This window comes from Anabrus simplex, chromosome 6, assembly GCF_040414725.1.
Source record: "Anabrus simplex isolate iqAnaSimp1 chromosome 6, ASM4041472v1, whole genome shotgun sequence".
Classification (NCBI taxonomy): domain Eukaryota; kingdom Metazoa; phylum Arthropoda; class Insecta; order Orthoptera; family Tettigoniidae; genus Anabrus; species Anabrus simplex.
Genome location: NC_090270.1, coordinates 223,226,294 through 223,241,799, shown reverse-complemented (window position 1 = coordinate 223,241,799; position 15,506 = coordinate 223,226,294). Strand labels below are relative to the sequence as shown.

At 39.5% G+C, this 15,506-nt stretch overlaps 1 protein-coding gene across 3 annotated transcripts in view; it reads left to right on the top strand.

The window, feature by feature from the left end:
* Window positions 1–530: 530 nt before the first annotated feature.
* The window catches only part of LOC136876349 (terminal nucleotidyltransferase 4B), a 142,204-nt gene continuing 127,228 nt past the window's right edge, over window positions 531–15,506 (top strand). Inside the window, exons 1-2 of one of the 3 annotated variants that reach the window (XM_067150214.2) lie at window positions 1,296–1,424; window positions 4,401–4,630. In XM_067150214.2, the coding sequence (XP_067006315.1) occupies window positions 4,626–4,630 (5 nt within the window). In that variant the 5' untranslated portion in view covers window positions 1,296–1,424; window positions 4,401–4,625. Of the gene's footprint in view, window positions 1,425–4,400; window positions 4,631–15,506 lie in introns of all 3 variants that reach the window. The other 2 variants (XM_067150213.2, XM_067150212.2) reach the window with 2 other exon arrangements.

The window sequence follows — 15,506 nt, the reverse complement described above, 5'->3', positions numbered from 1 at the left end:
GTATTTGATTCCCTCCAATACACTTGTCGTTGTTTGTTTAGTTTCCATTTGAAGCAGCGTTATGATTGGGATATGCTTCCTTATGGGTGCTTCTGAGGAGGTCCACAGTCCTTCCTTCTTCTTTAATTGTAGCCTGTTCCCTCTGTAGAAGACAAGGTAGATTGAGCTAGATCCATTTGGGGCTATGTATTAAATATGTAGGTACATGTTTGTTGTTTGCCATTTTAAAACCTTGCTCTTCAAAAGCTTCCATAAGCAGGTCTTTCTTAGTGCTGGTTTTGTCAGTTCTGCAGTTGAAGTCCCCAGCGATAATTACATTTTCCTTGTTTCTTGTTTGTTCTGTTACCTTGGATACCGTTTCTATGTTTTCTGTTGGTTCGCCCGGTGGGATGTATAATATATTCCTATGAGAGTGACCAGTTTTTTAAAGAAGGGTACATTTCGTGCTTATTTGTGTTATCTTCGGTCGATGATCTTTGGACCAATGTGGAAATTAATTTTATGGTGGAGTGATTTAAAGATCCTTAAAGTTTTAAAATACCATACTCGTCTGTCGACGACTACGTTAATGTAGTTAAAATACCTCAAGATTTTTTTATGTAGGTTTATTGTATACAGAGTGAATTTTGTTTCGTGACGGTATGAATCCGGAAATAATGTAATTTTCATTTTCTTAAGACTCATCAAGTTAACTCATTCGAAATGGTGGTTTTTGGGAATACGTTAATGTATTAAAGAAGCTTGTCATCACCTTCATCACCGCTCTTCGAAAGTGAAGTAGATAGGCCGACTAAAATTGAAGGCTAGTAATTTACAACTGTTGTCATGTCTTCTTGTGCTGGCGATATCTATAATTATTAGTTATTGCTGAGCATGGACATTGTTTTGAATTATTAGTGTTCGCCATATTGTGGGAGTGTGTGGATGAGAAGACCGGCGAATGCATGGCATGTATTTCGTGCGTTGTTTTCGGTTTGTTGCTAACCACGTTATCCATATCTTGCATTGTGTTACTTCAGGGTGTGGTGACTAAAAGCAAACCACCTGCGTTAGAGCACGGTGTGTTTGATGGATCCAACGATCGGTTGGTTTCAACCTGAACAAGAAGGTCCGGCGAAAGATCTGTGGACACGCATTTGGGAGGCTGAGAAGGGGATTGACAGTATGAACCTTGGTGGTGATGGACAACATAGTACTAGTAATAAAACTCAAGACTACATTCCAGGAGACAGTGTAACGAACAGTGATGAAACCTTAAATCGTGTGAATACAAACAATCAAAGTTATTACAATCGCACCAGAAGGAAAGCAGAAAATCGTGCGAGTACGTATGGCATGAACTATAATCGTGAGTTTTTAATCGGAGAGCATGGAGGGTGCCCATGGAGACAACAGGACAAAGTTTATGGAGTGGGTGTTGTTGGGTATGTGTTCATATATTTTCCCACTAAATACCACTTTAGGTGCTGTTCTGATGGATAGGCAAGTGGAACATAGTGTAATATTAAAAAAACGTGGTTGTATTGATTGATTGATGCCCGTGTATTAAGTTGACAAATCAAGTAACTGGCGAATTTTTGCTCTTTACCATACTTTAGATTAAAAAATATCTTCAGAGCTGCTCTTTTTAATGATAGGGAAGTTCAAGGTGTGCATTAGATCTTCTTTGCTTATGCCTTTATTTAAATGACGAAAATTTGTTACCAGTAGGCCTAATTTTTAAAAGTTTTCTAGATTGTTTGGCAGCATGTTAGGTTGAGCTCAGTTTGAAGTTTGAGAAAAGATTCTGGCTTGCTGTTGGTGAGTACAAGAATTGATGTTCCCTGTGAATGTGTGACAGACTTTGTGTGTGGAGCTTAGTTACATATCTTTTTTTCTTTCTCATATTGGTTGATGTGTTGGGTTGTTGAAAGTTGTAAAATAATAAGAGTACGGTACAGGTGGAAGGGTAGGTTCAGTACTGTAAAAGAAGATAACATTCTTTTAATTAGTGTTTGTTTCTTTCCTTTTACTTTCCTAATTATGGATATGAAATACACTAATAAATACAGGATGCTAGATTAGATGAAAAATATCATATTACAATATTATCATTATGAGATATTTAGGCCTAACTACCCTTCAAAAATTGCTTCAAGTCAGAAGTCATGCCAAGTAGGGTGAAATGGGGAAGTCGCATATGATTCACAGTAGTATGCTTTGTCAAATTTTAAGTAGTTGTTAAAGGGATGGTAAACTAGCGCAATTAACTTGGTTTGCTACGTCCGATGAACGTTTAAATATTGAAAGCTGGCAGGTCCGGTACACTAGCTGACCATTGCCAATCGGGTCTCAAAAATTTTTTAACCTTAAGGGCGAATTCTACCATGTCCAAAGAAGTGAGAATGATGATTTTTTGCAATTCGTAAATGATTATTAAATGGAAATATTTGCCAAGCGTTACTCTTGCTATGGTAGCCATGTTTATGATATTATAGTTCACAGTTAGTACATTGAAGGTCAGCCGTGGTGAAATTATGACCTCATGAGCCAACATCTGACATTTAAATGTGCATAAAACCAGAAACTAAGCACACCGTGGGTTACAGCAGAAAATTATCACGTCACATCAGATAATGCAGACTGTTGATGTAAATTCACCATAGAAATCACAATGAACCTTTAAAATACTGGAAATTGAAAACAAAGCAACAAAACATGAGAGATCACTTTGTTAGCACGAGTGTCCAATCATTATGGAGCAATTTACGAATGTGAGTGCATGTTTAGGAACGAGAAAAGCATGTAGAAATGATTTGAAATTTTACATGAAGCAGCAGTGAGGAGAGATCCTTATTTTATGCTTGTCAGGGACCCACTGACCCTCCCCTAGAAATGACATTACATTGCAACTCCACACAGTAGCAAGAGTAAGAAGGAGCGTGTTCAAATGGTACTCACAAATTACCGTAGAAGTTTATGATGATATCTGCTGCATGTGTCAAAATAGTCTGCAAAGCCAGCATAGCCTACTTGAATTTCAAATCACTTGCGAGATTAGTTTCATCACACTGTCATATGCAGTTAACTCCACTTCAAAAACACACATAAATTCACTTTGAATGTGTACAAATCATTTGTTAATTAAGTAAATGCACAATACCACACAGTGTGCATGCACGAGCCATTAAATAAATATAAAATCTTGAATTGACAGTAATTGTACAGTGATCACGAGCATGTGGTATTGGCGAACTGCAGCTGATTACCACCCTTTCTTCTTCGACCTAAACATGCACTTGAGACTTTCTTCAGCAGTACCAACCTTAAAAACCGTTACCTCTTGGGGTAAGAGAATGGATTGTGGAATGGTGGCCTGTTTCAATAGCATGGATGCAGAATATAACAAAATTCATTCAATGTAATAAGCATTCACCTTATTGAGGTTACTGTTCAGAAATCCCCTCCTTTCAACCCCTAACAACACTGCTTACCTGTTCAGTGACGTAGAAAATAGTTTGCTGGTATATAATTATATTTTTCCAAATATTTTAACTTAAAAACTTTATTATTATACGTCATGGTATGTATTTTTTAATACTCCATTACGTGCCGTGGATATGTCCATATTTAGATGAACCCAAGCTCATAAGCACCGCAGGTGTTACGCTTTCTTCTGAGAGGATGCAGGTGCATATCATTTGCTGTCTATAGAAGGAAAAGGGGTAACGTGATGTCATAATTATGATGTCGTAAGCATATTTCTTGATCATAGTAAAATGTTCAATTAAATTTGTTCCACATGCGTGGTAGCGAAAATTCATACTTAGTTTTTGGATATTAATTCCGTCTCTAACTCTCTATGATGTCGTGTATGACATCACCCCTAAGTCACCAACTAAACATGGTCGCTATATGCTGTCCTAGTCATGTGTACTGTACTGTTTAGTTTTGTGTATATGAGGTAATTTTACAAGAACACAGTATTTTTGCACCTCAACTCCTTCCTTGTACCTACAGGTGAACTGACGATGGTCAGCTTGTGTACCGCAACCACAGAAAAATATATTTTGAAAGCTGGATTGAGGCCCAAGTAGTCAATAGAATTGAACTGAAATCAAAATTAGACTGAGACAGTTTATAATTGTAATGGATTATATCTTATGGACAGTTAATGCTACTTGTAGGCAGTTGAGTCCTGTCACATTCTTCTTATTCTTCTTTCTAGCATTTTCCTGCTGGTGCAAAATCCGCTGTTCTAATCTTCGCTCGTTATTTTGCACGGTCCTGGGCATCGTGTGTTCTTCAGTTCAGAGTCTTCATATCAGCATTTGCTGTGTCATGCCAGCACTACTTTTGACGCCCACACGGTCGTTACCTTTTTGTTTGAAAGGTGTGGGTGAAATTGGTAACTGTTTCAGGTACAGCAAGCAGGACATGACCATACCATTGGAGACTTTTTTCCTGTGCCTTATCAGTGATGGGTGCAGTCCCATTTGCTGGCAGATGGTGTTGTTTTTTGACATGATGTGGGAGTGTGATGCCTATCGACCAACTACGCATTTCCATGGTGTGTAATTGACGGCTTTGTAGCTTTGTCAGCTGCTCGACATTCAACGCCGTATAAAGCAACAGGACATATTATCATGCGGTATGTTTTGGATTTCAGATATAGTGGCATCCTTAAGTCGCAGAGTACACTTGTGACTTCCTTTCTATCTTTCTTTATCCTGCTTCGCACTTCATCATCTATCCCACCATCAGCCTGTAGACGGGATCCTAGATACTTGAAGCTTACAGTCTTCATTAAGGTGTCTCCATCAACTTGAATTGAGCCATTGCTTGTGACAGTTTCCAGGTATTAGGTCTTCTTTTTGTTCACTCGAAGACCGTTTTGTGAGAGATGGTTGTTCCAGTCTTCAACTTGATGCTGCAATCCACTTCTGTAGGTATCAGCAAGTGTGACAATATCTGCATTTAAGAGTCAAAGGGGCACTCCTTTGCATGTCCCATGTGACTGTGTCCATTATGAGGACAAAGAGCAATGGGGACAGTCTGGAGCCTTGGTGTACACCGTCTTTCTCTGGGAAGCTCTCAGTGATGCCGACAGCACAACATATATGGCTTGTGGTGTTCGATGTATAGCACCTTGATTCAATTGATAAGCATTTCTGGTATCCCATGGTCACAAAGTGCATACCAGATCACAGGATGCGGACCATGGTCAAAAGCCCTTTCAAGATCAAGGAAGGCAATATGGGTGGTGGTTGTTTCTCTGTGTGTGCTTTTCAATGAGCATTCTGGCAGCGAAGATGGTATTGGTTGTTCCAGCACCCTTGATGTAGCCGCACTGGTTACTAATGCTGATACTGTTACACAATTGTCGATCAAGTATTGTTAAAAAAATCTTCATTGTGTGCGACAGGAGGTGAATTGGACAGTAATTTGCACATTCTGCTGGATCACCTCTTTGCTTAAAGATAAGCACAGTCAACTATGGCATTGAAAAAGTTGGTCAGCTGGTTGATCGTGGATTCTTTTAATTCCTGCAACTTCCAGAAGTTTGCCGGAAGATCATCTGGTTCTGGCGCTTTTTGGTTCTTCATATTCCTGATGGTGCTGGTGACTTCCTCTGATGTGATGTGTAAGATAGGACCTGCTGTTACTTTCTGGAATGCGGGATGTGGGAACTCAACTTTGGAAATCTCTTCAAAGTGTTGTTGCTAACATTTGAGGATGTCCTGTAATTGCTGATCATCTTTGCCTTTTTTTTTTTGCTTTACGTCACACTGACACAGATAGGTCTTATGGCAACAAGTCTTTGCCTTTTATGCACATATAGTGCTCAATATCCTGTGCTGACTTTGTCCTAACTTTGGTCAGCCAGAAGATAGTTTCCTCTCCTTTGAGTCCAATGTTGTGTACAGCTCGTTATAGTGACTGTGCCTAGCTTCAGCGACAGCTTTCTTAGCCTCATGTTTGGCTATGACGTATCTTTGGGCTTTCTCTGGTGTTTTTTGTGAAACAAAGTTTCTATATGCCTTCTTTTCATACACCTTTTCTTGGACTTGGGCTGTCCATAACGACGTTTACCTGTCCAGTATGGTGGGAACTAGGTTTTGTTGTAGCCAAAGTTGCTGTGGCGGTTGCAGTGACATTTGCAGAATGTGGTGCACGTGTTGTCAATCGCATTCAGGTCAATGGGAGGAAAAGTTAGTCTGCCTGCTAGAGTCTCCTTTTGGTCTTTAAGCTTCCACCACTTGATCTTTTCGGGAGCATTTATCCCTCCACCTCTACGATGTTTGGAGATCCTTATATATATGCCCGTTCACGTTACGACATGCCCCATTTGGATGTGACGTAATGTTTATTATCATATGGCATTCCTTTGACAATACAATTTTAACACTTTAGCGTCGACGTGTACATTTGCTTTTTCCGCGGTAAACTGCTGAAATGCCGTATACATTTTTCAGGTTGTTGTGGGCTACGGATGTTCGTAATTTCATTCGTAGATGATAATCAGACACATATTTCATGTTCAAAGTTACTATTTTTGTGTCCCCCCATTGGGGTGACATATGGTTGTTAGGTTGACTATGCAACAGGGAAAGCGCATGTCACCGCTACAGGGGTGACGGCCTTTTTACCTTTGTTGTTGTGGAACACTGTGCTCTGTACTGTGAGCTGTTGAATTACGCGCCTTTCAACGAGTTCCTTGTAATTTACAGTTTTGTGACAAGAAATGAATTCATGTTATGTGTTTCTGTGTTGAGTAAGCCATGATTACCGATAGAGAGATAGAAGAACAACCTGAAAAGGGTTCGAGTGTTGAATCAAGAGATGTTGACATTTAGGATTTGCAATGTGATGACACCTTTTCCGAGTCAGAATTCAACAGTAGTTTGTGTAGTGAGGACACTAGCAAAGATTCCGGTGCTGCATCGGGCAGTGATTCAACCAAATCATCAGCCAGTGACAATTACTGGGGAACATTCCCAGGTTTGCAGAAACATTTTTTTAATTCACACGTAGCCGTGGTTTACAATTTCATCTGAGTGCTAAATCTCAACCAGTATGTAAGAATAAAGCAATAATAGACCCCAATCCACATTATTTTCCTTGCCATTAATAATTGAATTCTGATGGTTGCGTATGTCGTGGGGTGACAAATGTCAGAGAAATTCCACTGTTTGTTGCGCAATGCCCAGCGTGCTGAGAAAGGAATGGGCACTGCGCTGCACTCTATGAACACCTTACGTGAACAAGCAATGCAATACAACAGCGAATGGTAGCGCTAGTTTCGTGCGACAGCCTAAAGTTGAAAGGCTTGGACACACTGCCGTGTCACCCCATGAGGGGTGACATACTATATTTTGTATGAGGGTCCGTCTTCAAAGTGTTAATCATAGCTTCATCACATAGATATGTATGTATGGTTCAGCTGAAGATGACCTTATGTAAAGGGTCGAAACTGGTCCTGTAGCATAATAAGTGCAATAAACAAGTATTGATAGGTGGAAATCCTTTCCTATTTCTAATTGTGTAATTCGTCAATACGGAAATGAAGATTATAGATTACGATCCTTAGGTCTGCCGTGAGCAGCTAATGTTGAGGGGCTACACCGTCGGATGGTATGACGTTTACATCCGATATTACTGTCGTGGAAAAAAGTATAGACACCTGAGTTAATACGTTAATAAAAAAACTATCCTTTGTCCAACATAGAAACAAGCTACACCAACTTTATCTTATTTTATTCTACGTTTAATTATGTGGAATAGAGATTTTTATGGTACCCAGTTAAAATTTTAGCACAGGTTGAATAAAAAAAAAGTGCTGGTATTTTTTCCCTTTCCAACGGAGTACTCAGTTTGAAAATTCATAATTTTAAAAGTATCGATCTGATTGTTACCAAACTTTAATACGTCTTAAAGTAACTTATTGTTGATCTGTATACCAAGTTTTTATTTAGTCTGATATTTCTGATGAAGGTGGTTGTAAATTTAGTGAAACATTTTCTCATTACTGGGTCATCGTAGCCTTAAAAAATTTGGCTTGTTATGAAGCTCATGAGAATGTCAGGCTAAAATTAAAACTGCCTTTTGCCTGCATGCCATTGTTGATTTTATATTGACTTATATTTAATTGGGTGGTTGTGTGCGAAGAAAGCAGCCTACCGGCCGGCGAGATCAGTAAACTTGGCCCTGGAAACCCTAGCAATTGCTGGATTGAACATCAATTGGGCATTCTCTGCTGTACAATAAGTGGTTTTTAGTTGTTTTGTCAGTTTTTAGAAACCTTTACTGGACTAGCACTCGCTACATCTATAGAATTATGTAGTATATCTCTTATTTCGCTTATGAGAAGCATCTCTTCGTTTCGTTAGAGATTAATGCATCAGTGCACTTCACAGAATTATTTAGAAACTTGCTTTCCTTAGAAGCAGAGAAGAAGTCGCTGTTTCTTTAAAATGTCTCATTTCTATCTGAACTTTAGTAAGAGGGTACAGGTGCCTGTTCCACGAACAAACTTTACAACTTTGCATTTTTCAGTTCAGATTTTGTTCCACCATCACTTTTCAGATTTAGCTTGAAAAGTGAAAAGTTCGGAATCTTTTCACTTTTCAAGCCTGTTATGTTCCTCCATTGGTACAGAAATGCAAAGTGCAAAGAAATGAAGTGAAAAATTTTCATAAATCTTGCAAAGAGATGATTCCCTTTTCATTAACAAATATGTACACTAGTTTCTCGGTGTAGAATTTGGTTTAGTGATATAAACACGTTACGACGCGAGCTTTTGTTAGCATCAAGTGAGGACAGTGATGAAAAATCCAATAAGAGAACGTACAAAGACAGGATTAAATTTCATAACCTCACTTCGACTGAATTTCGCGAGTGATTTCGTATTACCCCAACACAGGCTGACTATATTCTTGAAATGATCGATCATTTATTGAAACATGCAACAAAGTCAATCAATTCCTTTCCGAAAAAGAACAAATTCTTATATGCTTACATTGGTTAGTAAATGGGGCCCAGCTGCACAGTGTAGCCGCAATGCATGGGACATCAAAATCAATTATTTGCAGAACTGTTACCAAAGTCATAGATGTTATAGTAAATGTAATATTTCCTAACAGTATGTTGGCCTGATAATCCACTTAATATAGCAACAGGATATCCTTCTGTATGTGGATGTGTTGACGGTATTCTCGTTAACAATGATGTATGTCGTCATTTGAGAGGTTACTGCATTTTTAAAGTTGTCAAAAAGGATGTCACGTTTCACCTTGACAACTTCCAGCACAGCCAGCTTCTTGTAATAACCCTTCTTTCCCATGATAAAAACTTTAATGGTACGACAATTATACTGTCAAGTTCGACATGAAAAATAAAGCATTAAAATTATAGAGTATTAGGCCTATACAGTTTGCTCATGGACTAAACTCGATCGGATCATTCATTCACAAAGACTTTTCACTTTGCGAAGAAATTGAAAAGTACAACCTAGTTTATGGTGGAACAGAGAGACTTCGCACTTTGCAAGAATTGAAAAGTGCAAAGTTGAAAAGTTGCAAAGTTTGTTTGTGGAACAGGCTCCAGATTACGCTGTCGCTAACAACTCCGGTCAGCTGAGCGTGCAGGGCAGAGTAACACATTCCCTCCACACCAAACTCTCATCACGAATGTAATTCAATACAGTAAAGGTCAAATAATGGCGTTTTTTGTAATTTTTTGAAAACAAAGTTGTACTATAACACAGCAGTTACAACTTTTCACTGCCTACTTACAGAGTTCAAACTTTAACAATAAATCATGAAATCAAAAAAAGATTTAAAACGCTTCTTCAGTCATCAGCATAACCTGATGAACTGTCGCTTAAATTTATTACAAAAGGATCAATATTAGGGACTTCTTCCTTGAGCGCATCTTTCTCCCAATAATGTTTCTCAATTTTATTGGTGTGTTCAATGCATTTTTTCCATAGCTTGGGAGTAATGGACCTCAAGGCTTCTTGGTGCAGATCCTTCATCACCTCCATCGACCTTCTTCTCTCTGTCCCTACTGTGTGTGAAGAAATCCTTTACTTTGTCAGATTCTGTAGCTGAATGGTGAGCATGTTAGTTTTTGGATACAAGGGTCCCAGGTTCGATTGATTACTGGCCAGGTCATTCTGGATGATGGGGAAAAATACCACCGTTTGTCATCTAGCCTGTTATTCCCTTATTCCACTTTCTCACCCCACAACACAATACATTCATTGCGAAGTAGCTCTACATGACTCAGAGCTGATGCAGAGCAGTGCCAGAGTTCAGTTGGTGCGGCAAATAGGTAACACCACTCAGCCGGTAGGCTGCTTTCTTCTCACACAACCACCCAATTAAATACAAGTCAATATAAAATCAACAATTGCATGCAGGCAAAAAGCCGTTTTAATTTTAGCCTGACATTCTCATGAGCTTCAGAACAAGCCAAATTTTTTAAGGCTATGATCACCCAGGAATGACAAAATGTTTCATCATACCCGCCAACCCTTTCTATTTACCCAGAAACTTTCCGTTTTTTAACTCATTTTCCAATTTTCCGATTCATTTTTACTTCTTCCTATGTTTGAGCAATAAAACCTCTAGTAAGGTCAATACTCTTCCCCTAGGATAAATTATTGTGTGTTTGTGTAATTTACGCACCCTCATTTTCAAGCGTATTTATTTGATACTTCATTTGGCGAGTGTATCGTGTTTCCCACTCACTACAGCATCGTGTGTGTTTTACAGCTGGGAATTCGCGACGGCAATCATCCTACAAGCGAGAGATGCTAGCGTGCGCTAGTGACTCTGTTAATCGGGACGAAAGATTGAGTTCCTTATTGTGTGGTTCGCACGCTGTTAAAAAAGTTTCTGTGCGTAGTTTCGTAGGGAGTTCTAGGCCACGTGTGGTTGTCTTTTTTTTCCCCCGGTTCTGTGCATTTCCCCCTGTCGAAGTTGCGTGTTAATAATATATGAGGCATTGATCTGTTTTGTATGTGGTAGTTTCCCGTATTTCGGTGCATTCGTTCTTAGTTCATAATTTTAATGAGTTGAATGTATTTTAGAGAGTTGTGCCGGTGACAATTTCTGGTATTTGTTCTTTTCATTATGGCCACAAAATATAACACACGTTATCTCCATGTGTTCCGAGATACCTATAAAATGAGTTTCGAATTTTCATATTACGAATGAAGGAAACTACTATGCACTTCGTTCCGTGTTTGATACATTTTCTTTGTAACCATTTTTATGTTTTCTTAATGTAAGATTTTTAATTTAATGGTCAATTTGCCTTGTAACTGTAGATATGGATGCCTTTTATGTCGTCCTTTTTTCATCGAGACCGTGGCACAGTATATGCTATGCTATGTTGGCAGGTATGTTTCATTAAATTTACAACAACCTTTATCACAAATATCAGATTAAATAAAAATTCGGTATACAGATCAACAATAAGTTACTTTAAGATATATTAAAGTTTGGTAACGATCAGATCAATACTTTTAAAGTTATGAGCACTGCGTTAGAAATGGAAAAAATACCGGGACTTTCTTTGTTCAACCTGTGTTAAAATTTTTACTGGGTATGATAAAAATATTTACTCCAGATAATAAAATGTAGAGTAAAATAAGCTAAATGTTGGTGTAGCTTGTTTCTATGTGGGACAAAGGATACATTTTTTATTAACGTATTAACTTGGGTGTCTATACTTTTTTTCCTCGACTGGCTGCTATAGTTACCACTGGTGTAGGTGATGAGGTGGTTGATGTGCTTTTTGAGGAACGTATTACCAATCACCAAGTCATTTGCCTCAGCGAAATCCAGAATTTGCGTTCCATCATCATTTCGGATACTGTAGCCATTACCCCACGGCAGCTATAACCATCTTGTGCGTGACCAACATGCCCATTAAGATCACCACAGAGAAGTAGAAACTCATCTTCAGGACATGCTGAAACATTGTCTTGTAGCTCCTGTCAAAACTGTTCCTTTTCTAGATCACCACAGCCAGATTGTGGCACATATGCAGAGAGGACATGAAGTCAAGAAGATACAGTGTCGATTGTAATTGACAGTAGGTGGTCTGAATAGTGTTGAACCGCAGCAACTCGATCTCGTAGGCTGGCCCGAACTATGACGGCAACGCCATTGCTGTTGGATGTACCATGGTAGATCCGTTTATAGCTATCTCCGATGTCACAAGATTCCTGGCCTTTGTAATGTGTTTCTTGCTCACGTGCAATGTCAACTTTCCGTTCTTTCAGCATCACTGCGAGTTTACGCCTGCATTCTGTAAGAGTTCCAGTGTTGAGCGTGGCGATGCGTACGGTAAATGTTGTTTGGTTTAGGCTAGCCTTTGTCCATTTGTTGGGGTGGTCAGGTGAGGCGGATGCTTGTCCCTTCTGGGGGATATCCTACCATTATTAGGCAAAACTGACGTAGATTTGATTCATGGGTTGCAACGGAGTTACTGACCAGCTTGTCGCCACAGCCTGGCGTCGGGCATTTTAGAACTACTGCCAGCAGGAATTTAGGGTGGTCCTAACATGGAGAGCAGACACAAAATCTGATATATGCCCATAGTTATGGACAAATACCTTTTACTCTTATTACTCCCACGTACTAGGATGACTTCCACCAGCCACACCGTTCCGTATTCCAGCTTCTCCACAGTTGTTATTATTATTATTATTGTTATTATTATTATTATTATTATTATTATTATTATTATTATTATTTTCGTTAAATTGTACATGTACAATTTAGGGGTGGTAGATGGAGAAAGGGCAAGCCCCACATACATGGAAGTGCCTCCATCTCCACATGTGTACATAAACTCTACTGAATATTTACATACAAACTTATGTAGACAATTTTAAATTTACATATTTACACTACAAACACTGTACCCTTAGAATAATAATTATTTTGATTTATCCTGAAAGTATTAAAGAACACCCAGCCATTTATACTCTCACTCAGACCCCTGTATACACACTTATTCACAACCACTCCCACATGCGCACGCGTACACATTTGCCCACATACACCTGTATTTGCACCCATCCTTCGTGCAATTCCAAATTATAACCATGTGACCTTGCCGCGGTGGGGAGGCTTGCGTGTCCCAATGATGCAGATAGCCGAGCCGCAGGTGCAACCATATCGGATGGGTATCTGTTGAGAGACCAGACTAACGAATGGTTCATCGAAAGGGCGGTAGCAGCCTTTCGGTAGTTGCAAGGGCGGCAGTCTGGATGATTGACTGATACGGCCTTGTAATAATACTCAACATGGCTTAGCTGTGTTGATACTGCTACACGGCTGAAAGCAACGGGAAACTACAGCCGTAACTAACTCCCGAGGACATGCAGCTCTCTCTGTATGAATGATGTACTGATGATGGCTTCCTCTCGGGTAAAATATTCCGGAGGTAAACTAGTCCCCCATTCGGATCTCCGGGTGGGGACTACACGAGAGGGGGCGATCATCAGGAAGATGGATACTGACATTCTGCGAGTCGGAGCGTGGAATGTTAGAAGTTTGAATCGTTGTGGTAGGTTAGAGAATCTGAAAAGGGAGATGGATAGGCTAAAGTTAGATGTAGTTGGCATAAGTGAAGTACGTTGGCAGGAAGAACAAGATTTTTGGTCAGGCGACTACCGAATTATCAACACAAAATCAAACAGAGGAAATGCAGGAGTTGGTTTAATAATGAATAAGAAAATAGGGCAGCGGGTAAGCTACTACGACCAGCATAGTGAAAGAATTATTGTCGTCAAGATAGACACCAAACAAATGCCCACCACAATAGTGCAGGTCTATATGCCTACTAGTTCAGCGGATGATGAAGAAATCGAAAGAATATATGAGGAGATAGAAGATTTAATACAATATGTAAAAGGTGACGAGAATCTAATTGTGATGGGAGACTGGAATGCAGTGGTAGGCCAAGGAAGAGAAGGTAGTACAGTAGGAGAATTTGGATTGGGACGAAGGAACGAAAGAGGAAGTCGTCTGGTTGAATTCTGCACTGATCATAATTTAGTCCTTGCCAATACTTGGTTCAAACACCACAAACGACGGTTGTATACGTGGACGAGACCTGGAGACACTGGAAGGTATCAAATAGACTTCATTATGATTAGGCAGAGATTCAGAAACCAGGTGTTGGATTGCAAAACTTTCCCAGGAGCAGACGTGAACTCTGACCACAACTTGTTGGTAATGAAATGCCATCTGAAGTTGAAGAAATTGAAGAAAGGAAAGAATGCAAAAAGATGGGATCTAGACAAGTTGAAAGAAAAGAATGTGAGGGATTGTTTCAAGGAACATGTTGCACAAGGACTAAATGAAAAGGCTGAAGGAAACACTATAGAGGAAGAGTGGAGAGTCATGAAAAATGAAGTCAGTAGGGCTGCTGAAGAAATGTTAGGAAGAAAAGATCAACTAAGAATCAGTGGATAACTCAGGAGATACTAGACCTGATTGATAAACGACGAAAATACAAGAATGCTAGAAATGAAGAGGGCAGAAAAGAATACAGGCGATTAAAGAATGAAGTGGATAGAAAGTGCAAGGCAGCTAAGGAAGAATGGCTGAAGGAGAAATGCAAGGATGTCGAAGGCTGTATGGTCCTGGGAAAGGTAGATGCTGCATACAGGAAAATCAAGGAAACCTTTGGAGAAAGGAAATCTAGGTGTATGAATATTAAGAGCTCAGATGGAAAACCACTTCTAGGGAAAGAAGACAAAGCAGAAAGATGGCAGGAGCATATCCAACAGTTGTATCAAGGTAAAGATGTAGATAATTTGGTTCTGGAACATGAAGAGGCTGTTGATGTTGATGAAAAGGGAGACCCAATTTTGAGGTCAGAGTTTGACAGAGCTGTGAGTGACCTCAATAGGAACAAGGCACCTGGAATTGATGACATTCCCTCTGAATTACTGACTGCCTTAGGAGAAACCAGCATGGCAAGGTTATTTCATTTAGTCTGCAAGATGTATGAGACAGGAGAAGTCCCATCCGATTTTCAGCAGAATGTGGTTATACCTATTCCCAAGAAAGCCGGTGCTGACAGGTGTGAAAACTACCGCACCATTAGTTTAGTATCTCATGCCTGCAAAATTTTAACACGTATTATTTACAGAAGAATGGAAAAACAAGTTGAAGCTGAGTTGGGAGAAGATCAATTTGGCTTCAGAAGAAATGTAGGAACACGTGAAGCTATCCTGACTTTACGTCTGATCTTAGAGGATCGAATCAAGAAGGACAAGCCCACGTACATGGCATTCGTAGATCTAGAAAAGGCATTCGATAATGTTGATTGGACCAAGCTATTTATGATTCTGAAGATGATAGGGATCAGATACCGAGAACGAAGAATAATCTACAATCTGTATAAAAATCAGTCTGCAGTGATAAGAATCGAGGGCTTTGAAAAAGAAGCAGCAATCCAGAAAGGAGTGAGGCAAGGCTGCAGTTCGTTCCCTCTCC